Raw genomic sequence first — 23624 nt, forward strand, 5'->3', positions numbered from 1 at the left:
CAGGAGCCAGGAGCTTCATCTGGGTTTCGCATGTGGGTGCAGGGGCCCAAGGACTTGGGCTGTTCTCTGCTACTTTTCCAGGTGCATTAGCGGGGAGCTGGATCAGAAGTGGAACAGCTGGGATTCTAACCAGCGCCCATATCATATGCCAGCACCGCAGTTGGCAGCTTTACCTGCTGTGCCACAGCACCTGCCCGCTACTTTTCAAATAAGTGCAAAAAAATCTTTAAGAACAAAATTTATATGTCATCCTTGCACAGGGATTATACTAATTTCTGTATTCCAATTTTTAAAATATATGTGTTGCTGAAGCAAGCACTGAACTATGTTTTAAAACATACTTGGAGGGGGCAGTGGTGTGGCGTAGCAGGTAAAGTCACCACCTTCAGTGCCGGCATCAAATATGGGCACCAGTTTGAATCCCAGTTGCTCCACTTCCAATCCAGCTCTCTGCTATGGCCTGGGAAAGCAGTAGAAGATGGCCCAAGTCCTTGGGCCCCTGCACCCACAGGGGAGACCTGGAAGAAGCTCCTGGCTCCTGGCTTCAGATCAGCGCAGCTCCAGCCATTGTGGTCATCTGGGGAGTGAACCAGCAGATGAAGACCTCTTTCTCTGCCTCTCTTTCTTTCTCTGTGTAACTGACTTTCAAATAAATAAATAAATAAATCATATATATATATATATATAAATTGGTATCTTCACTTTTTTTAAAGACTTATTTATTTATTGTCCAAGTTACATAGAGAAAGAAGGAGAGGCAGAGAGAGAGAGAGGTCTTCCATCCATTGGTTCACTCCCCAATTGGCCGCTATGGCCAGAGCTGTGCCAATCCAAAGTCAGGAGCCAGGAGCTGCTTCCGTGGGTGCAGGGACCCAAGAACTTGGCCATCTTCTACTGCTTTCCCAGCCATAGTGGAGAGCTGGATTGGAAGTGGAGCATCCAGGACTCGAACCGGTGCCCATATGGGATGCCGGCACTGCAGGCTTACCCACTATACCACAGCGCCAGCCCCATCTTTGTTTATCATCAGATTATCATGGGGAGTATACCCTATACATTTCTCATAGGTGCTTAGAAACCACACTGTCTAATCATTTGTCTTTAATAACACTAATAGAGCTCTAATGTGCTGTAAATAATTTATAAGGGACATTTCATTCAGTATTTGTCATGTGCTTTCCTAGTGTTAGAATCCAAAGAGCAACAGTTTAATTTCAACATCTGTCTACTTTCCTAAATTGGTTTTCTTAATCCCCAGAAAAGTAAATAGTACCCCATTTATTTTCTTCATTTGTTGTAAAACCTAGCTCTCAAAACATAAGTTGTGGGGCTGGCACTGTGGCACAGTAGGTTAAGTGTCTGCCTACAGTGCTGGCATCTCAAATGGCCACTGGTTCAAGTCCCAGCTGTTCCACTTCTGCTTCAGCTCCCTGCTAGTGGCCTGGGAAATTAGTGGAAGTGGCCCAAGCGCTTAGGCCCCTGCACCCACGTGGGAGACGCAGAAGAATCTCCTGGCTGCTGGCTTTGGATCGGCCTAGCTCTGGCCATTGGGGCCATCTGGGGAGTAAAACAGCAGATGGAAAATCTCTCTGTCTTTTCCTCTCTCTGTATCTGCCTCTCAAATAAATAAATAAATAAATTTTTTTTTATTTTTTTAATTAAAAATTAAATTTTAATTAACAATTAAAAAAATATGGGGGAGAGAGGGACAGACAGATAGTTTGATCTTCCATCTGCAGGTTCATTCCCCAAACTGTCACATTGTTCTGGACTGAGCCAGTTTTCTTTAAACACTGATTAAGGTAATCGTTAAGTTTGATTACATTTGGACACTTCTGAAAAAGAAAAAAGACGTTCTTCATATTTATTCTGCGGATAGCAAGAGTGAAGTGGGGTTTCCTGGGAAGCCATGTCAGGCTGGTTGTGATGATTAAACGTGACAATAATCATTAAATATTAAGGCAGTGCTTTTAGTAAGAAAATATGATTATTATTATTCCCTGAAAATGCCTTTGGGCCAAGTTTTAAGAAATTATGTATCATCTGTTTTTTCTAAGGAGTTCTTGTCAAACAAAAGTACATAGTCAACATGATGAGTCTAAGAAATTATTTTACCTGTCTTAATTTAACCAGACATGTATTTCCCACTTACTGGTGTGCCCTGCACTGGGGATGCATGCATAAACAGGATGAACATTGACTTTCTCTTAGAGTCAGTCCAGTATGTAATATAACTGTAATACAGTGGTTTTCCACTGAGGGGTACATTGGAATCACTGGGAGAGTTTTTTAAGTACTGATGCTGTAACCATACTTCAATTCATTTAGATCAGAATCGTGAGGACTGGACCAACCTTCAGTACTTTTGTGAAGTTCCCCAACTGATTTTCATTTGCAACAAGGGTTGTGGACTTTGTGTGTGTGTGTGTGTGTTTCTTTTTTAAGAAATAGACAAGAAATGAATGGAAGGGGCCAGCGTTGAGATGCGGTGGTTGACTGCCGCTCACCATGGTGGCTTCCATGTTGGAGTGCTGGTTCCAGTCCTGGCTCCAGGGCTTCCTGTCCAGCCTTCTGCTAATGTGCCTGGGAAGTTAGCTGATGATGACCAAAGTGCCTGGGCCTGTGTCACCCATGTGGGAGATCAGGATGGAGTTGCTGGCTCCTGGCTTCTGCCTATCCCAGACCTGGATGTCACAGCCATTTGGGGAATGAACCAGCAGATCAAAGATCTCTCTCTCTCTCTCCTCTCTCTCATTGCTGTGACTTTCCAACGAACAAATACTTTTTGTAAAAAGAAATTTTATGTGTGATTGGGTAGAAAACTAGGTAGGGACCCAACATCTTGAACCAACACCTGCTGCCTCCCAGGGTGTGTGTTAGAAGGGAGGCTGGAATTGGGAGTGGCGCTGAGACTGGAACCCAGGTACTCCAATTTGGGAAATGGGAGTCCCAAGCCATGTCCTAACCTCTGTGCCAAATGCCTGCCTTTAGCCTAATGCATTTGATTGAAAGGACTGGTCATTAATCACCATCACTTGTGGGGTGTGTACTATATCAGGCTCTATATTGACTAGGATATGCGTTTTCTTGAACTTACAGAGTTTTTAGAGCAAGGAAAGCAATCTTACAAGTTATCAGTTAGCTATTTGAGTTTTTTCTCAAATATAATAATAAGAAACTCCATGAAGTGGAAACATTTTTTAAAGATTTATTTTATTTATTTAAAAGACAGAATTAGAGTCAGAGAGAGATCTTCATCTGCTGGTTCACTCCCCAAGTAGCTGCAACATCTGGAGCTGGGCCAGGCCAGAGCCAGGACCCAGGAGGTTCTTCCAGGTCCCTGACATGAGTGCAGGGGCCCAAGCACTGGGGCCATCTTCCGCTGATTTCCCAGCCACATTAGCAGGGAGCTGGATGAAGTGGAGCAGCTGGGACTCGAAGCAGTGCCCATATGGAATGCCAGTGTTGTGGCAGTTTTATGCACTTTTTTTTTGTTTAAATTTTTATTTATTTGAAAGTCAGAGTTACAGAGAGAGAGAGAAGGAGAGGCAGAGAGAGAGAGAGAGAGAGAGAGAGAGAGAGATGGGGGGGGGGTCTTCTGTCCGCTGGTTCACTCCCCAATTGGTGGCAATGGCTAGAGCTGCGCTGATCTGAGGCCAGCAGCTTCCTCCAGGTCTCCCATGTGGGTGCAGGGGCCCAAGGACCTGGGCCATCTTCTACTGCTTTCCCAGGCCATAGCAGAGAGCTGGATCAGAAGTAGAGCAGCCAGGACTCGTACCAGCCCCAGTAGTGGTTTTAACAGCTACACCACAATTCTGGCCCCAAAATGGAAATATTAAAAAGCTAGGATTCTAACTTGAATGTTGAAATGAGCAGAATAATTTTTCCCGCCCAAAATAGTAAGAGAAATGACAAACTAGGATGGTAAGAGCTGGAATTGGTAAGAAAACCATATATAATGTAGAAAAGATTCTCTAAGCAAATAGGTGTTACCTTATAAAGACCAATAAAATAGTTAAACCTGGGCAAAATAAGGGAAAAAGCTAAAAGGCAAAAAATAAACAATATTATCAATTAAAATGAAAACATGAACATTTGTGCCCAGAATTTAACTAATAATTAAGAGAATCTTAGAACCAAGTTTATTCTAATAAATTCTAAAATTCTAATGAAATGGACAGCTTGCTAGAAAAATCTAGCTGACCCAAAAAGAACTAGTTACAAAAGAAACAATTACTAAGGGTTGGCATTGTGCAGCGGGTTAAAGTCCTGGCCTGCAGCACCAGCATCCCATATGGGGGCTGGTTCGAGTCCTGGCTACCCCACTTCTGATCCAGCTCCCTGCTAATGCACCTGGGAAAGAAGCGGAGGATGGCCCAAGTCCTTGGGCCCCTGCATCCACTTGGGAGACCCAGAAGAAGCTCCTGGCTTCGGATTGGCTCAGCTCCAGCTGTTGCAGCCTTTGTGGAGTGAACCAGTGGATGGTAGACCTCTCTCAGTCTTTTCCTCTCTTTTGGTAACTCTTTCAAATAAATCTAAAAAAAAAAAAAAAAAAGGAAAAAAAAAAAAAAGAAACAACTACTAAAGAAATAAAATCCTTCGTGTAAGATTTACCCATAGGATTGGGTAACTTTCTAAAGTGAAGGGTGTTCTGTTCTTGCTTGGGTTGGTGATAATATAAGTGTATACATTTATCAGAATTCATCAGGGAAAGCAGTGGAGGGTGGCCTAAGTACTTGAAAATAGAGTCAAATTTAACTTATCACAAAGAGCTTATCATAAAGATAGTTTTAGGAAATAGTTAAGTTGCAAGATGAAAAGTTCAAGTTTTAATTTAAGAACCTACCATTTAAAATTATCTATACCCCCACTTGTAAAAGTGTCTCAAATATTTATATTTGCTGTTATTAAAATCTTACCCAAATTATGCATGAGAACCACCACAAGTTCTCATGCTCAATCACCATATCAGGGCTCAACTAGAGACATAGAACCTGTAGGAGATATACAAGGGTACTTCAAATAATGTGGGAACAAATGGAGCTAAAAGATAAGTTTATTGGGGCAAGTACTGTGGCACAGTGGGTTAAGTCACCATCTACACTGCCAGCATCCCATATGGGCATCGGTTCAAGTCCTGGCTGCTCCACTTCCAATCCAGCTCCCTGCCAGTATGCCCTGGGAAGGCAGTAGAAGATGACCCAAATGCTTGAGGCCCTGTCACCCATGTTGGAGACAGATGAAGCTCCACTTGGGAGACCTGAATGAAGCTCCTGGCTTCAGCCTGGCCCAGCGCTGGCCACTGTGGCCATATGGGGGTGAACCAGCAGATGGAAGATTCTCTGTCTCTGTCTCTCTGTCTTTGTCTCTCTTTGTAACTTTGTCTTTCAAATAAATGAATAAATCTTTAGGAAAAAAGAGCCTGCTGCTGAGTTGTAGTGGATGCTCCTGAGAAGTGACCGCTGTCTTTGGCTGCACAGAGCACAGTGTCGTGAAAGGCGTGCTTTGGGGAGCATGATGTGGCGTATCAGGTTAAGCTGCTTCTTGGACACCACATCTTTGTACCAAAGTGCCAGTTCCTGTCCCAGCTTCTTCGATTCTGCTCCCACATCCTGCTGATGCACCTTGGGAGGCAACGCATGGTGGTTCAAGTACTCAAGTTCCTGACAGCCATTGGGAGGCCGCGCTGGGCTTCCTGACTCCTGGCTTCAGCCTAACCCAGCCTTGGCTGTTGTCATCTGAGGAGTGAACCAGCTCAGAGAGGATCTCTCTCTCCCTTTCTCTGTGTCACTCTGCCTTTCAAATAAAATAGTCTTTTAAAAAAATAGCTTTGGTGCAATGATGACTTTATTTTTACTTATTTACTTTTGTTGATTTGAGGGGCAGAGAGACAGATGGCAAACCAACAGATTTTCCATCTGCTTAGTGACTCTCCAAAAGCCCACACCAATCAGGGCTGGGCCAGATGGAAGGCAAGAGCCAGGAACTCAGTCTTGGTCTCTGTATGGGTGGCAGGTACCCAAGAACTTGAGCCATCGCTTGCTGCCTTCCTGGGTGTATGTTAGTAGGTAGCTGGAATCAGAAACAGCTGATCGTGTGTGTGTGTGTGTGTGTGTGTGTGTAGGTAGCTGGAATCAGAAACAGCTGATCGTGTGTGTGTGTGTGTGTGTGTGTAGGTAGCTGGAATCAAACAGCTGATCAGTGTGCTTGTGTGTGTGTGTGTGTGTGTGTGTGTGTAGGTAGCTGGAATCAGAAACAGCTGATCAGTGTGCGTGTGTGTGTGTGTGTGTGTGTGTAGGTAGCTGGAATCAGAAACAGCTGATCAGTGTGCATGTGTGTGTGTGTGTGTGTAGGTAGCTGGAATCAGAAACAGCTGATCGTGTGTGTGTGTGTGTGTGTGTGTGTGTGTGTAGGTAGCTGGAATCAAACAGCTGATCAGTGTGCTTGTGTGTGTGTGTGTGTGTGTAGGTAGCTGGAATCAGAAACAGCTGATCAGTGTGCGTGTGTGTGTGTGTGTGTGTGTAGGTAGCTGGAATCAGAAACAGCTGATCAGTGTGCGTGTGTGTGTGTGTGTAGGTAGCTGGAATCAGAAACAGCTGATCAGTGTGCGTGTGTGTGTGTGTGTGTGTGTAGGTAGCTGGAATCAGAAACAGCTGATCAGTGTGCGTGTGTGTGTGTGTGTGTGTGTGTAGGTAGCTGGAATCAGAAACAGCTGATCAGTGTGCATGTGTGTGTGTGTGTGTGTAGGTAGCTGGAATCAAACAGCTGATCGTGTGTGTGTGTGTGTGTGTGTGTGTATTTCTGTCTCCTCTCTGCCTTTGAGATGGGGTTGTGGAGTGGGTTGTCACCATCTGCAAAGCTAGAGTTCATATCCATTCAAGTCCTGGCTGTTCCACTTCCAATCCAGCTTCCTCCTTATACACCTGGGAAAGCAGCAGAGGATGGCCCAAGTCTTTGGGCCCCTGAAACCATGTGTGAGACCCAGATGGAATTCCAGGCTCCTGGCTTCAGCCTGACCCAGCCCTAGCCACTGGGGCCATGTAGGGCCATTTGGGGAATGAACCAGCATGCAGAAGATGATTTATCTGTCTATCGCTCCCTCTGCAACTGTGCCTTTCAAATACATAAATCTTAAAGAAAGAGAAAAAGACGAAAACAGCTAGGACTTAAACCCAGCATTCTGATAAGGGATCAGGCTTCCCAAGTGGAATCCCAACCACTCATAAACACCTGACTCTCGGTGAGCTTAGACAAAAATAGGGAGTGGAAACAGTGAATGTAAGCAACTGTAATAGTAAGTAGATCCCAGGGGTGTGTGTTTGTGTAAAGATTTACTTATTTATTTATTTGAAAGTTACAGAGAGATCTTCAATCTGCTGGTTCATTCCCCAAATGGCCTCAATGGCCAGAGCTGGGCTGATCCAGAGCCAGGAGCTTCTTCTGGGTCTCCCATGTGGGTGCAGGAGCCCAAGGACTTGGGCCATCCTCTGCTGCTTTCCCAGGTGCATTAGCAGGGAGCTGGATTGGAAGTGGAGCAGCCAGGTCTCAAACTCATATGGGACCCTGGCACTGTGGGTTGGGACTTTAACCCAGTGTGCCACGGTGCCAGCCCCGGGAAGTTATCTTAATATAGCTTTATTTCCTCCATTAAACCATTTTCTATCATCTATCCAATTGCTCCTGCCTGAAACTGAGTCACTTTGATCCTCTTCTCTCCTTTCCCACATTTGATCTATCACCAAGATAAACTGGTGAGCTCTAACTTTAAACATTTTCCTAAATCTGTGTATATGTCTTTGCATGTAGATGTGGACTGTGTGTAGAGTGGGCCCCTGCAGTAGCTTCAGTGGTCTCCTGTCCTCCACACTTCCCTATCACCCCATCTCTGCAAAGCAGATGGAGTCTCTCACAGTTACCAACACTCTCCTGCTTGGAAATCCTTCAGTGGCTCCCTATCACTTTTTTTTTTTTTTTTTTTTTTTGACAGGTAGAGTTATAGACAGTGAGAGATAGAGAGAGAGAAGGGTCTTCCTTCCGTTGGTTCACTCCCCAAATGGCTGCCTGCTATGGCCGACGCTGTACTGATCCAAAGCCGGGAGCCAGGTGCTTCTCCTGGTCTCCCATGGGGTGCAGGGCCCAAGCACTTGGGCCATCCTCCACTGCACTCCCGGGCCTCAGCAGAGAGCTGGACTAGAAGAGGAGCAACCGGGACAGAATCCGGTGCCCCAACTGGGACTAGAACCCAGGGTGCTGGCACCGCAGGCGGAGGATTAGCCAAGTGAGCTGCGGTGCTGGCCCCCTCCCTATCACTTTTTTTGTTTGTTTTTTTGTTTTGTTTTGTTTTGTTGTTTTTTTTTTTTACAGGCAGAGTGGACAGTGAGAGAGAGAAACAGAGAGAAAGATCTTCCTTTTGCCGATGGTTCACCCTCCAATGGCTGCCGTGGCTGGTGCGCTGCAGCCAGTGCACCACGCTGATCCGAAGGCAGGAGCCAGGTGCTTATCCTGGTCTCCCATGGGGTGCAGGGCCCAAGCACTTGGGCCATCCTCCACTGCACTCCCTGGCCACAGCAGAGAGCTGGCCTGGAAGAGGGGCCATCGGGACAGAATCCGGCGCCCTGACCAGGACTAGAACCCGGTGTGCCGGCGCCGCTAGGCGGAGGATTAGCCTATTGAGCCGCAGCACCGGCCCCTCCCTATCACTTTTGAAATAAAATAGGCACTCCTCCTGTGGCCTGTTGAGGCTGTACTTGGTTTGACCTCTGCCTGTCTGTTTGACCCTATGCCATATTTCTCCTTTCTTTCGCTGACATTTGAGCCAGCCTGGATTATGTCTCATTTCATTGAACTCAAGGGCTTTGTGCTTCCTCTACCTGGAACAGGTCCTCGAGCTCCAAAGACAGGCCAGGGCCCTTCATCCAACTCTCACTGTCCTGTTTTAGTTCCTGTGTGACACCTATAGCCAACTGAATTACAATATTTACTTGCTCTCTTTTGTAGTTATTGTCACCTTTCTCCATTAAATGTAAGCTCTATGATAGCAAATGAAGCTTATTTCTTTGAATAAGTATATTCTTTTTCCTAAAAATCAAAACTGCACAATGTAACCATAGTATTGTTCAAGATAAATTGGCTATTTGATACATGTAATTATAAGAGTAGAACTATGAAAACATCGTTTGTCATCAATGAACATTTTTTAATTATTAAGAATTTTTAGTGTCTGTTTTGTTGCACTAACCGGCCCTACTTTGGTCTTTCCCCAGGATATTATTGCTGGATTCCTGTATACCATTTTAATCTTAGCTGTCTTCTATCCACTTGTGGACATGATTGACCACTTCAACCAAACTCACAGATACGCTCCGTTAATCATCATCGGGCTTCACTTAGCTCTGGGGATCTTTTCCTTCACTCTCGACACCTGGAGCACCTCTCGGGGAGACACAGCTGAGATTCTGGGAAGTGGAGCTGGAGTGGCATGTGGCTCTCATGTCACTTATAACATGGGTCTATTACTAGAACCTTCTCTGGACACATTGCCTTTAGCTAGGCCCCCACTTACTGTGACTCTGGTTGGAAAAGCCATATTGCGGATCTTCATAGGGATGGTATTTGTGGTAATAGTCAGAGATATAATGAAAAAGATCACCATTCCTTTAGCCTGCAGAATCTTCAAGATACCTTGTGATGATATTCGAAAAGCAAGACAGCACATGGAAGTTGAACTTCCTTATCGGTATATTACCTATGGAATGGTCGGTTTCTCCATCACATTTTTGATTCCTTACATATTTTCCTTTATTGGTATCTCTTGATGGAAAAATACTGTTTATGATAAGAAAAGAGGGTATCAGTTACTGATCTCAAAGTATATTCTAGGTAAAAGCCAGATCAGAGTTAGGCTTTTGCAGGAATTTAACTTAAATAATTATTTAAGTAAATTCAAAAGAGACAGTGCATTTTTATCATTGCACATCCAAGGTATTGTGTAAGTGAGCTGAGCTGTTGGAATACTGAGAAAGTAATCAGTATCCATTTTGAATGTCCATGTAATGTTTGGAGTTTTCTGCTGTTATGGGCTCGAGTTATATATAATAGATATTAAGGTATATAATATGAACTTATATATCTAATATATGTTATATATAAAATAATATACCTGAAGTTTTTTTTAACCTGGGAGGGGTGTATTATAAAATCAATAATAATATGCAAACAATGTGCCTGTGTGTTGGGACCTGGTACAAGTATGTTGTTATTAACAAATACGTTTAACATTTATTTACACTGGTAGCCATTTCCTAATTGAATTGCATAATTCCTAGACCAGAATTCCTGTGCTACCACACACTGATTGACTGCCTGTTTTCACACTGCCATCCCTTTCATGTTACCTATGATACTGAACATGGGAGGCGTTTTTAGTGGACCAAATTTTCAGAGAAATTCGTTTTTGGAGTCCTTATTTTTTAAAAGTTCTGTACACTGTGTTGAATGTACTTTTATTTGTTCTGAACATAAGTTTAATAATTCAGGTACTGAATTTTATTGCTTGCTAATTGTGCCTTTCTGTTGCTGAATTAAGAAATGCCATGTATACTGTGATATAAAGGTCAGATGTTAACTTTGTCTTAAGTTACATATAATCAGGCAACCAACAGGGGTAGAAGTACAACACCCTTAACTTTTTAACCTTTATTTAGAAAGGAATGTGGAATGGGCCTAACTTTCTCACTAATTTATTGGAAAGCTAAATGGATAAATATTTCCATTTTTGTAGGTATTTTTCTGTGCATTGTAAGTTATTGGAACAAGATATATTTTTTGTACCTTGTCTTGATTGTTTATACTGCAGGCAGATAGCTCCAGTGAATGGAAATGCAGTGGAAGTTTATAGGTGGGACAATGCACACACATATGTAAGCAAACCATTTTTCTGAATTATTTGGAAAGGATTGGACTTCCCAGTGTTAACTTTTAATACCCATTTATTAGCCACTTAAGGTAAATTTTAAACATCTAAAAATGAGCATCAGTTCTTTAGATCTTACTGTTTTCCCCAGTTTTTTTATTTCCACAGTGGATAATTTGGGTATAGTGTTCTTTTTTCTGTCTGTGCCTTTATATTTTTTAATGTGATTATAATTAAGTTAACATTAAGTTTATTGATAGTAAGAGTTTCTTAAAGAAGAAAATTAACTTTCCATACACGTGAACATCGGGTGTGGGATTACTGATTTTAGAGCAGTATCTATATGGTCATCCAGAAATATCACTTAAGATGTCTCTATTTTGGACAGCATATCTCTCTGAGCTCATATTTTTATAATCCTGATTGAGAATTTAGAGACATGGTAATTTTTTTTTTTTTACCAAAACTGTATCTGATAGTTTTAGTAAAGCAACCAAATTTGGGCTCTTTGCCTAACAGTTAAAAAGAAGCTGAGGCACTTAGGAACATATCGGTACGCTGGAAAATGTGAAGAGATTTTCTTTTAAAATATTTTGAGGGATTATTTCCCATAATTTAAGTCTGTGCTATCCTATTAATCTTTATGTCTACTTAGACAATATTTGAAAATATTCCACTTCTTTGTGTTCTGTTACCTTCTGTCCCATGAGAGTTCTCTGCTAAATGTATTTTAAAATAAAAGCCAAATTCAAGATTGAAGAGTGTAATTTGTTGGTTTTATTTGTCTGGAGAGATTTTTAGAAATTTACTTTTATTTGAAAGGCAGAGATTGAGATCTTCCTTCTGGTGGTTCACTGCAAATGGCTGCAGTAGAATCCTTTTGAATGGAATATATATCACGATCTGTAATTATCTCATTTATGTATTATTTAAAATTTTTCTGGGGCTGGTGTTGTGGCATAGAGAGTAAAGCCACTGCCTACAACACTAGCATCCCATATGGGCGCCGGTTCAGGTCCTGGCTGCTCCGCTTCTGATCCAGCCTCCCTGCTAATGGCCTGGGCAAAGCAGCAGAAGACGGCTTCCTTGGGTCCCTGCACTCGCGTAGGAGACCTGGAAGAAGCTCCTGGCTTCAGATCAGCGCAGCTCTGGCCACTGCGGTCGTCTGGGGAGTGAACCAGCAGATGGAAAACCTCTCTCTCTCTGTAACTCTTTCAAATAAATAACAAAATAAGTCCTTAAATAATAATAGTGTTAGCTGATTTTGTTGAGAGGCAGACAGATAGCTCCCATACTCAGATTCAGTCTCTAAAGGCCCACAACAGTGAGGGCACCACAGCTGGGATCCAAGAACCCAACTTCCTGAGCCAGCTACCGATGCCTCCAAGGATGCTGGTTAGCAGGAAGCTGGAATCGGGAGCCAGAGCCAAGTGTCACACCCAGGTATTCTAATGTGGCTTCCCTCGAGGCCAATGTCTGGCCCCATTTAAAGTGTTAAAGTGACATTTATAATTAAAATTTAGGGGGCTAGTGCTGTGGCATAGCAGGTGAAACACCGCCTGCAGTGCCAGCATCCATAGCCGGTTCAAGTCCCGACTGCTCTACGTCTGATCCAGCTCTCTGTTGTGGCCTGGGAAAGCAGTACGGCCCGAGTCCTTGGGCTCCTGTATCCATGTGGAAGACCTGGAAGAAGCTCCTGGCTCCTGGCTTCGGATCCACACAGCTCCAGCCACTGCAGCCAACTGGGGAGTGAACCAGCGGATGGAAGACCTCTCTCACTCTCTCTTTCTCTCTGTCTCTCTCTCTGCCTCTCTGTAACTCTGCCTTTCAAATAAATCTTAAAAAAATAAATAAATAAATAAGTGGGGCAGCCAGTACTCAAACCAGCGCCCATATGGCGCCATTTTGTTTTTAACTTAAGCTACTCCCCTAGTCTCCATAGGCCTGCAGGCCAAAATTTATGGGACTGACTTATAGTTGGTGGCAATAAAATAGATCCTAATCCTGCTCCTATTTACACGTTTTTCACTTCTGTCTTGATTATTTTAAGCAGGAAAATTCACCAAACTCCTTTTTGAGGAACAGTGTTATTTTTGCACATTTCTGATTGAAAGTCTGTGATAACAGTCTTAAAATAGTAAAAGAAAAGAAACTGGGGTAAAATTCCTGAACATTTCCACTCTGCAAAATGTTTAAATAGCTTTACAAATAAACATTTTTTTTTTTGCCATTTTTAAAAAGAATTATTTATTTGAAAGGCAGCGTTAGAGAGGGAGAGAGGAAGGTCTTCCATCCACTGGTTCACTCCCCAAATGGCCACAACAGCTGGGGCTGGGCCAGGCTGAAGCCAGAAGCCAGGAGCTTCTTCTGGGTCTCCCATGTGGGTGCAGGGGCTCAAGCACTTGGGCCATCTTCTACTGCTTTCCTGAGTGCATTAGCAGGGAGCTGGATTGGAAGCAGAGTAGGTAGCAGCTTAATCCTTATGCGACAACACCGGCCCCACAAATCAATATTTTAAAATATTTGTTTCTTGGCAGTGTATTGCCAGAACACTCATTAAGTCACTCATGGACACAAGCTGTAGCTTCCTAAGACTAGCATGAGGGCCCGTGTTTGGCCTAGCAGCTAAGATCCCAGCTGAGACTCCTGGGTGTGACAGCAGCTCCTCTGGCTAATGCAGACTGTCCCTGCCACCAGGTGGGAGACCCGGCTCGAGTTTCTGGCTCCTTGCCTCTCTCACCCCAGCTGTTGTGGGCATTGGGAGGCTGAACCAGCACACGAGGGCTCTGTTCTTTTTTTTGCCTCTCAAGTAGCTGAATTTAAAATTAGCATGTAACTGGATTTACTAATTGATTGTAAACCCAAACATGGCATTTACTTCTGAAATACTTTCTTTTTCTAAAAAGAAAAATTCTTCCCACTGTATTTATGGTAATTATCGAATTAAGCTACCCAAAAGTGTATAATGGGATCTTGGATCTCACATATGGCAAACTCTTACTCAATTCATAAATCTCTTATGTTAATATTAGCAGATAATATGTGGAATCTTCTTAAACATGTGGTTAGGCCACATTCAACTCTGCTGTTAATAGCATGAAATAAGATTTTGATGGGCTAAGAACAGTGAGGTGGGGCAGACGATAAATTTGAGAGAGGACAAATGGGATGAACCACAGCTTGGAAATAGGAATGAATTGGACACGCTTGACAAGCAAAGACTGGTTTGGAGCGTGCAGGTACGTAAAGGGAGTAGTAGGATGTGAGTCTGAAAAGTTGGTCAAAATGTACAGTAAGCAATGGGCATAGTCAATTAAGTGTTGCTTTTTTTTTTTTTTTAAGATTATTTATTTGAAAGGCAGAGTTAGAGAGAGGCAGAAGCAGATAAAGAGAGATCTTCCATTGGCTGGTTCACTCCCCAAATGGCTGCAATGACCGGAGCTGAGCCAATCTGAAGCCAGGAGCCAGCAACTTCTTCCAGGTCTCCCACGTGGGTGCAGGGGCCCAAGGACTTGGGCCATCTCCTACTGCTTTCCCAGGCCACAGCAGAGAGCTGGATGGGAAGTGGAGCAGCCGGGACTCAAACCAGCGTCCATATGGGACTTCAGGCAGCAGCTTCACCTGTTATGCCACAGTGCCAGCCCTGAGAATTACATGTTTTAACCCTTGTTTACTTAATAAGAGGTGCAATAATGCAATTTTATATGTCAGTCCTGGATTATACATGGAAAAACCCAAGGACTTGAATATTGGTGACATGATGCCATGACTGCTACAACTACAGTCACTTACAGGAGCCCCGGGCAGTTAGGAGAACTTGGCGTGTGGACTTTTACTCCCCTCCGTCCTTCCAAACCCTCACGAGAGGACTGCATAATAGATTGATGCCACACCCAGAAGCTGCTCCCAGACCACGAGGGAGAGCCGTGAGGTTAGGGAAGAGTCTGAAGGCCAGCTGCCCGGGCTTCTCTGTTCTAGAAGGTCCAGCTTCCTAGAGGCTCACTCTGAAATTCCCAGGCAGCTGGGAATAGAGTTCATGTTCTTGAACTTAACTCTAACCCAGCCAAACGTTACCGTGGAATTCCCAAAAGCATGGGGCCAGCATGGTGACGTCACTGGTTAAGCTACCACCTGCGAGGCCAGCATCCCCTATGTTCAAGTCCCAGCTGCTCCACTTCTGATCCGGCTCTCTGCTAGTGGTCCAGCCCCTGCACCCACTTGGGAGACCTGGAAAAAGCTCTTGGCTTCCGCCTTCAGCCTGGTCCAGCTTAGGCACTGCAGCCATGTTGGGAGTGAACCAGCAGATGGAAGACCTCTCTCTCTCTCTCTCTCTCTCTCTCTCTCTCCACTCTGGCTTTCAAATAAAACAAAGAAACGTGACACGATGACCACATTGTCTGACATTACCTTATCATTAGTGCACTACCACGCCACCAGCTGTTAGAATCTTCACAGCTGCAGCCATCCCGTAGGCGCCATTCACTTGGAACTGCATTTCCAAGGAAACTTTCCCGTGAGGCGGTTTCAGCAAGGAGGAAAGATCTCAGACGTCTGTCTGCACACCTTAAACTGTTCTCTGTCAGAATTGTATGGACCCCCACTGTGGCCCTCGCAGAGTCTGGCATAAAGCCGGCTTCAGACCCTGGGCTTGCAAAACAGTGCCTTTCCCCACATCCTAGTCCTGCCACGGGACAGACCTCTTGTTCTTCCTTGTGAAAGGTTTTGGGTATGAATTCCATTTTGTGTGAAGATGATGCTGCTGCGAAACCGGTTTGGACGTTCATGTTCCCGTTTTATGTCTGTTTTCAATATGGAAACAGTGACGAAACAGGTGGAATAAAAGGAATAGGCTCCCCTCATATTATGGCTGAGGTGTTTCAGCAGAAGTCAGAAGCAGGGGTGTTTTGTTTTGTATTATTTATTTATTTACTTACAAGTCAAAGTTACACAGAGAGAGGAGAGGTGGGGGCGGGGGGAGGTCTTGCATTCGTTGGTTCACTGGGGAGTACTGCATCTGGGCTGATCTGGAGCCAGGAGCCAGGAGTTTCTTCCGGGTCTCCTGTGCAGGTGCAGGGGCCCAAGGACTTGGACCATCTTCTACTGCTTTCCCAGGTCATAGCAGAGAGCTGGATTGGAAGTGGAACAGCCGGGTCTTGAACTGGCGCCCATATGGGATGCTGGCACTGCTGGCGGCGGCTTTACCCGCTATCCCACAGCGCCGGCCCTGAAGCAGGGGGTTTTGTCTCACCTTGCACCAGGCACCAGTTCTACTCTCTGTGACATTTGGTTTCCACATTCAAATTCAATAAACTCTGTTAGACCAAGCATGTAAAAGCAAAGAGCGTATTTCTGTTGGGATGCTGAAAAGTTAATAACAAGAAAGGAATTCCCAGAGCACTTCCCCTGAGGGAGTAGAGGATGGGGGCATGTCCTTGAAGCAGGCTCCTCCTCTTGTGTGAAGGTTCACCTCCCTCCAGGAAACCGCAGGTTTCACCAGAGAGAGTCTTGGTCCTAACTTCTGTCTGATTTCCCGGAGTTAAGGGGCCTGCAAGCTGTTACCTGATTTAACCTGCAATCTAAATTGTTCTCTATTTGGAAAAAGAGAGACATGGAAAGGCACCAAGATCCTCAGTGTTCTATAATTCAACACATCTATAATGCATTCAACAAATCTTCCTAGTTCTGGAGATGGCCATGTGGCAGGAAAAAGAAGAAAATCTCTCCTTAGTAATCAGATTGAGAAAAAGCAGAATTTTTTTTTTTTTAAGATTTTGTTTACTTGAAAAGTAGAGTTACAGAGAGAGGCAGAGAGAGAGAGAGGTCTTCAAATGTTGGTTCACTCCCCAGATGGCCACAGTGGCTGGAGCTGTGCTGATCCAAAGCCAGGAGCCAGGAGCTTCTTCTGGGTCTCCCACGCGGGTGCAGGGGCCCAAGGACTTGGGCCATCTTCCACTGCTTTCCCAGGCCATAGCAGAGAGCTGGATCGGAGGTGGAGCAGCCAGGACTCGAACTGGCTCCCGTGTGGGATGCCGGCACTGCAGGCGGTGGCTTTACCCGCTGCGCTGCAGTGCCAGCCCTCAGTGAGGTTATTCTTGAATGTCAGCTGTTCTCTTATATAGTGAAATTATTTCACAAAAATGAGAAGTTACTTGGCACTAAAAATTCCACAAGATATATACAGATACACTGCTGTTTTTAAGTATTTCTATTGACATGAAAGTCTCCTTTTTAGGAAAACACTGTGGAGTTTCCTTAAAAAATTAAAAGAACTACTATATGATCCAGCAACCTCCCCCTCTGGGCATATAGCGCAAGGATTTGAACTGAGAGTTTTGAAGCAACATCTGTACTCCTGTGTTCACAACAGCCAAGACATCGCTCAGCCTTAGCATCCATCAACAGATGAATGGATTGACGAAAGGGGCATGGCGTGGAGTACTAGTGAGCCTTAAAAAAAGAAAGGAGACCTGTTGTTCACAACACGGATGGACCTGGAAGACATTATGTTAGATGCAGTGATCCAGGCCACAGGGGCCAGAGTTGTGGCATAGTGAGTTACGGCACCACCGGGAATGCCTGTATCCCATACTGGCGCCAGTTCATGTCCTGGCTGCTCCACTTCCAGTCCAGCTCCCTGCTAATGCACCTGGGAAAGCAATAGAATGTGGCCCAAGTACTTGGGCCCCTGACACCTACGTGGAAGACCCAGATGAAGCTCCTGACTCCTGGCTTCTGCCTGGCCCAGCCCTGGGGGCTGTTGTGGTCATCTGAGGAGTGAACCAGCAGATGGAAAATCTCTGCCTCTCCCTCTCTCTGTAACTCTGATTTTCAAAATAAATAAGTAAATCTTTTTCAAAATATGTAATTATGTTTTATAGAAGTTGGATTTCATATTAGTCTAACCGACCAAGAACATTGATTTTTCAGTGTTTTATTAAAATGTTTAAAATTCCCTTTAGTATCAAGCAATTTATAGAAAAAATTATAATATTGGGGTGTCTTTTTTCGGTTTTTAAGAGATTTATTTATGTATTTGAAAGGCAGAGTTAGAGAGAAAGAAAAGAATCTTCCATCCATTGGTTCACTCCCCCGATGGCTGAAACTGCTAGGGCTGGGCCAGGCCAAAGCCAGAAACCCAGAACACATTTGGGTCTCCCACATGGGTGCAGGGGCGCAAGTACTCGGGCCATCCGCTGCTTTCCCAGACTGATTACCAGGGAGCTGGACCAGAAGTGGAGCAGCCGGGACTTGAACCGGCAGGAGCCTAAGCCACTGTACCACCACAGCTGCAGTTTAATAAACATCTGCACTCCCACCTTCAAAATGTTTTTGCAATCTTCGGAGGAGCGCCTTTGTTTCTCCTTTAAATTTACTTTGTCTTTAATTTGTAACTAGATAATATTCTTCAGAATTATCATGGAACCTTGAGAAGTGGGTTGCTGGTATTTATGATTCAGTTTTAAACTCTTCAACATAGGTCCGATTCATTTTTTCCAACGTTCTAACTCCTTTGGCACCGGTCAAGTGCAGATGCCGGGACAAGCGTTGTAGTGCCGTGGGTCAGGCTGCTGCTTAGGACGCGTGCATCTCCTAGCAGAGTGTGGTCTGCACCCTGGCCTCTCTACTTCGGACCCGCTTCCTGCCGATGTGACTGGAAAGGCAGCAGGTTGTATTTGGAGTACTCGAGATCCTGCCACCAGTGCAGGAGACTGGCTGGGGCTCCTGGCTTCTGGCTTCACCCTGGCCCAGCCTTGGCTGTTTCGGCCATCTGGGGACTGAATAAATGGACGGAAGATCCCTCCGTGTCTTTCACACTCTCTCTGTCGCTCTGCCTTTCAAATAAATCAAATATTTTTTTAAAGTGCAGCTGTATTCTTCTTAAATCCCAATCAGTTTATGTAATGAAAAATCACGTAATGCTAATGTTCATTAATTATCATAGCATAGCATAAACTACCACATTTCAAATAACCTTGTAAATATTAATTAACATTTACACTGCTGGGGCAGTGCTGTGGCCTAGTAGGTATGCCACAATGCTGGCATCCCATAAGGCATGCTAATGACCTGGGCAAAGCAACAGAAGATGGCCCAAGTATTTGGGCCCCTGCCACCCACGTGGGAGACCCGGATGGAGTTCCAGGCTTCCTGTTGGCAGCCATCTGGAGAGTGAACCAATGGATGGAAGAGCTCTCTTTCTGTATCTCCCTCTCTCAAACTCTGCCTTCAAATAAATCAATCTTTTCTTTAAGATTTATTTTATTTATTTGAAAGGCAGAGTTAGAGTGAGAAAGAGAGATCTTCCATCAGCTAGTTGACTCCCCAAATGGCCGGGATGGCCAGAGCTAAGCTGATCCGAAGCCAGGAGCCAGGAGCTTCTTCCGGGTCTCCCATGCAGGTGCAGGGGCCCAAGGACTTGGGCCATCTTCCACTGCTTCTGCAGGCCATAACAGAGAGCTAGATCGGAAGAGGAGCAGCCAGGACTGGAACTGGTGCCCATATGGGATGCCAGCACTGCAAGCCAAGGCTTTAACCTGCTGTGCCACAGTGCTGGCCCCCAAATAAATAAACCTTAAAAAAAATAGTAATCCTTAAAAATTATTTGGTCTGAAAGGAGAGCAGCAGAATATTTACAAAAGCTGATGTTGAGAAGACACCTGCACAACCAGCTTTTACTATGCCCTTATTATCCATTATAATGGTGCTAGAAAATATTATCATTATTTTAATGTAACCTGAAGTGTAATCACATTAGCTTATTAGGCAACTAGTAGTAATAATAAGCAATGCTAAGTGTCTTTGAGCTAAGTAATCCAGTAACTACATTAAGTTGATTATCGTATCGTACACTCCCCCTTCCCTCCACCTGGCCAGATGTGACCCTACCCTGACCAGGTCCAGGAATGTAAAAGGGAGGTTTAAAGCTTGAGATAACAACCAGTCCCTACCCTGGAGTCTGCGACAGGTGTCTCAGGACTTATCGGAAGTGTCAACTTGATCTATAGCAGTCCCCTACAGCCTGCTTGGACATGATAATAAAAGCTCTGTAAGAATTGGGCTCGGGGCTTCTCAGGGGCTTCCTCTCCTGGAGGCACAGAGACCCGGTTCGAACTCCTAATAAAAACAACCCTGCTAATTGGCTTCAACTTTGGTCTCTGGTGGTGTGATTTTTGGGGGACCACGGACTGCGGGCATAACAATGTAAAACCACATCTAGGCCGGCGCCACGGCTCACTAGGCTAATCCTCCGCCTTGTGTCGCCGGCACACCGGGTTCTAGTCCCAGTCGGGGCACCGGATTCTGTCCCGGTTGCCCCTCTTCCAGGCCAGCTCTCTGCTGTGGCCTGGGAGTGCAGTGGGGGATGGCCCAAGTGCTTGGGCCCTGCACCCCATGGGAGACCAGGAGAAGTACCTGGCTCCTGCCATCGGATCAGTGCGGTGCGCCGGCCGCGGTGGCCATTGGAGGGTGAACCAACGGCAAAGGAAGACCTTTCTCTCTGTCTCTCTCACTGTCCACTCTGCCTGTCAAAAAAAAAAAAAAAAAAAAAAAAAGTTGAACCAGCTGAAGTTCCCTCTACGTTTGTCTAGATTTCCGAGCTGGCATTTTAGTTTCTGCTGTTCAAGTTCTCAAAAGTTCTGATCTGGCATTATTTGACTGTAAAGACATTTCTATTGTAGAATAAAAACCCAGGGGGCCAGCGCTGCGGTAAAGCTGCCACCTGCAGCGCCAGCATCCCTTATGGGCGCCAGTTCTAGTCCCGGCTGCTCCTCTTCCAATCCAGCTCTCTTCCATGGCCTGGGAAAGCGGTAAAAGATGGGCCCCTGCACCTGCAGGAGGGACCTGGAAGAAGCTCTCCTGGCTTCAGGCTTCGTATTGGCACAGCTCGAGCCGTCACAGCTATTTGGGGAGTGAACCAGTGGATGGAAGACTTTCTTTCTCTACCTCTGCCTGTAACTCTGCCTTTCAAATAAATGAATAAATCTTTAAAAGCAAAATAAAACAAAACTAACCAAAAAATCCCAGTAATCAGTGTCCTAACAACTGGAAAAGTGAAACAGCCTGAAAGAAATGCACAATTCTCTTCCGCTGTCCCTTGCGCCCAAGACTCCCCGAGAGGAATTTTATCTGCTCAAGGAGCTGGCAGAGGTGAGGGGGTGTTTGTCCACTTCTAAAATGAGTAACAAGAGGATGAAGACTTTTCCAATAGTTAATTGCTAACTACCAGTTCAAACTGTAACAGGCTAAAATGTGCTATTACCAGCTTGGAAATTAACCTCTGTTGCCAGGCGTCCTGCCGGAAAGGGAGCAGGATCAATCCTTCGATGGTGATTTCCAAAGTAACTTACCTCCTCCTGAGTCATTAGGAATACAAATGGAGCCTTCATCTACATAGTCTGCCCTTTGCAAAGCTCTCAACACATAAATGTTTCACTAACAAAAGTGTAGTTCAAATTCTAGGGACAGAGGTTGATACCACTTCCAAAGATTCTGTTCTTATATGGCATTTCTAGAAGAGCAGTCTCAACATTTTTTTTCTTATGCAGTAAGTGTTCTCAGTACAATAAAACAACGTTGATATTTTGAAAAATTATTAGGAATCGTGTCAATCACAGAAGAGAGGAACAGGAGCTGGTTCAGAGAAACACTTGTCGATTTCTTTACACTTCTCTGTTTCTTTGCAGTTATTCAAAACACTGGGTTGGACTTCTGCAGAATTAGGAAGTAACATTAACAGCTCACTTGGCGCTGTTCCTGATGGAGAAGTCCTAAATTAACCAGCACTTAGTTTCACATTTTACTGTGGTCTGTGTATTAAGTTATATTGATTTCTAGTTAAATATCAGGCAAAATTAGCCGTAATGCTTTGAGATGAAGCATTTGATTAAGTTACTTTTAATTAGCTGCGTATTAAAGAGAAAGCCCTTTTTGATGAAAATCTTTTCAAATTTACACATAAATGCTAAGCAACTTTGTAATTAAGCCTTAATCTCCCTTTGACAATGGAGATTCTAATCTCCCTTCCCAGTAAAGCCGGGCGGCAAAGTCCAAAAACTGTTCTCAAAGCTTAGAGGCTCCTTTCCCCCAATGGCGATGCTGGCAGGACACTTTACTGTAGCTGTTTAATGTACAAAAGAAGATTTTGACGTACTGATATTTTTAAAACTTTATCATCAGTTAAAATTTACTCATGGTTAAATAAAAAATTAAAACCAGTGCGATGTAAAAAGGAAAAACAGCCCCCCACCCCAACACACAAATAATCTCACTTCTTAGAGGTAACTGCTGCTAAGCTCTGCTGCGGCCTTTTATAAAAATGCGCACACTAGCGTGTATATCCCTGGGGACAGGTGTTGTGGCATAGCGGGTTGACATGCTGCTCGTGACTTTGACATCCCGTATCGGAGTGCCGGTTTGAAAGCCAGAACCTCTGGTTCCGATTCAGCTTCCTGCTGATGCACCCAGGGAGCCAGTGGATGGTGGCTCAGGTGTTCGGGTCTGTCTCTGCCACCCAGGTCGGGGAGATGGAGGTGGAGCTCTGGGCTCCCGGACTTAGCCTGGCCCAGCCTTGGCTACTGGGGACCTTTGGAGAGAGAACCACCAGATGGAAGATCACTCTCTTTTTTCTCTCTGTTGCTCTGCCTTTCAAGTAGATAAAAATAAATCCATATTTGTATGTAATATTATGTAAAAATACTATTCCACGGGCTGGTACTGAGGCACAGCAGGTAAAGCTGCTGCCTGTGACACCAGCATCCTATATGGGTACTGATTGAGTACCGGCTGCTCCACTTCTAACCCAGCTCCCTGCTACTGTGCCTGGGAAAGCAGCAAAAGAAAGCCACTCACATGGGACACCTGGATGGCATTCCAGGCTCCTGGCTTCATTTGGCCCAGCAAAAGTCACTGTAGCCATTTGGGGAGTGAACCAGCTGATCAAAGATTTCTCTCTCTTTATCTCTCCCTCTCTCTGTGTAACTCTGTCTTTGAAATAAACAAGTAAATCTTTAAATAATATTATTCCAAAAGACTCTTTTATGTAGATAATTACAACAAGAAGGAGCAACTCTAAATGAACTAACATGCAATTAACTTGAAAATATTTCTAATAAAAAGGGGAGGGGAGAAAAGTGTGCTCTCATTCAGGTATTCAAAGCAAATGTGTGAGTACAAGGATGGTTCAAACACTGGCGTTTAGCCTAGTGGTTAGGATGCCCCCACCTCTCTCAGAGTACCTGTGTGTAAGTCCCAGCTCCCGCTCCTGACTCCCACTGCCTGCCAGTGCAGGCCGTGGGGGACAGCAGTGAGTAATTGGGTTCCTGCTATCAAGGGATAGACTGTGTTGCCAGCTCCCACCTTCTCGTGTGGCTTCAGCCACAGCCCAGACCGAAGTGGGCATTTGGGGAGTGAACCAATGGATGAGAGCTCTCGTCTCTTTCTCTCTGTGACTCTCAAGTCTATAAATAAAATTGTAAACGTTTTCAGAAAGTTGAATAAAAGGTAAGTTTATTCTGGCACCAACAATGTCAATATCAATGAGTGCTTTATAGTAATCCCTTTCCACAAACTTTTTGAAAATTCTTCGTTTATAGATAGAAAGCTATTTTTAGATATCTATGCAGAGACTCGTACACATAGATTATACAAGGACGCCTCAGAAAGTTCACATAAAATAGAAACAAAAAGATAATGTGCGTTTTCCACGAACTTTTCG

General features: G+C 44.5%; 1 protein-coding gene across 2 annotated transcripts in view; it reads left to right on the forward strand.

Annotated features, from left to right (window-relative positions):
- SGPP1 (sphingosine-1-phosphate phosphatase 1) overlaps positions 1–11671 on the forward strand; it is a 38660-nt gene extending 26989 nt beyond the window's left edge. For both annotated transcript variants that reach the window (XM_017349473.3, XM_051826413.2), the window contains one exon: positions 9264–11671. In XM_017349473.3, the coding sequence (XP_017204962.3) occupies positions 9264–9815 (552 nt within the window). In that variant the 3' untranslated portion in view covers positions 9816–11671. The remainder of the gene's footprint in view (positions 1–9263) is intronic.
- Positions 11672–23624: the final 11953 nt, after the last annotated feature.

This window comes from Oryctolagus cuniculus, chromosome 20 (assembly GCF_964237555.1).
Source record: "Oryctolagus cuniculus chromosome 20, mOryCun1.1, whole genome shotgun sequence".
Classification (NCBI taxonomy): Eukaryota; Metazoa; Chordata; class Mammalia; order Lagomorpha; family Leporidae; genus Oryctolagus; species Oryctolagus cuniculus.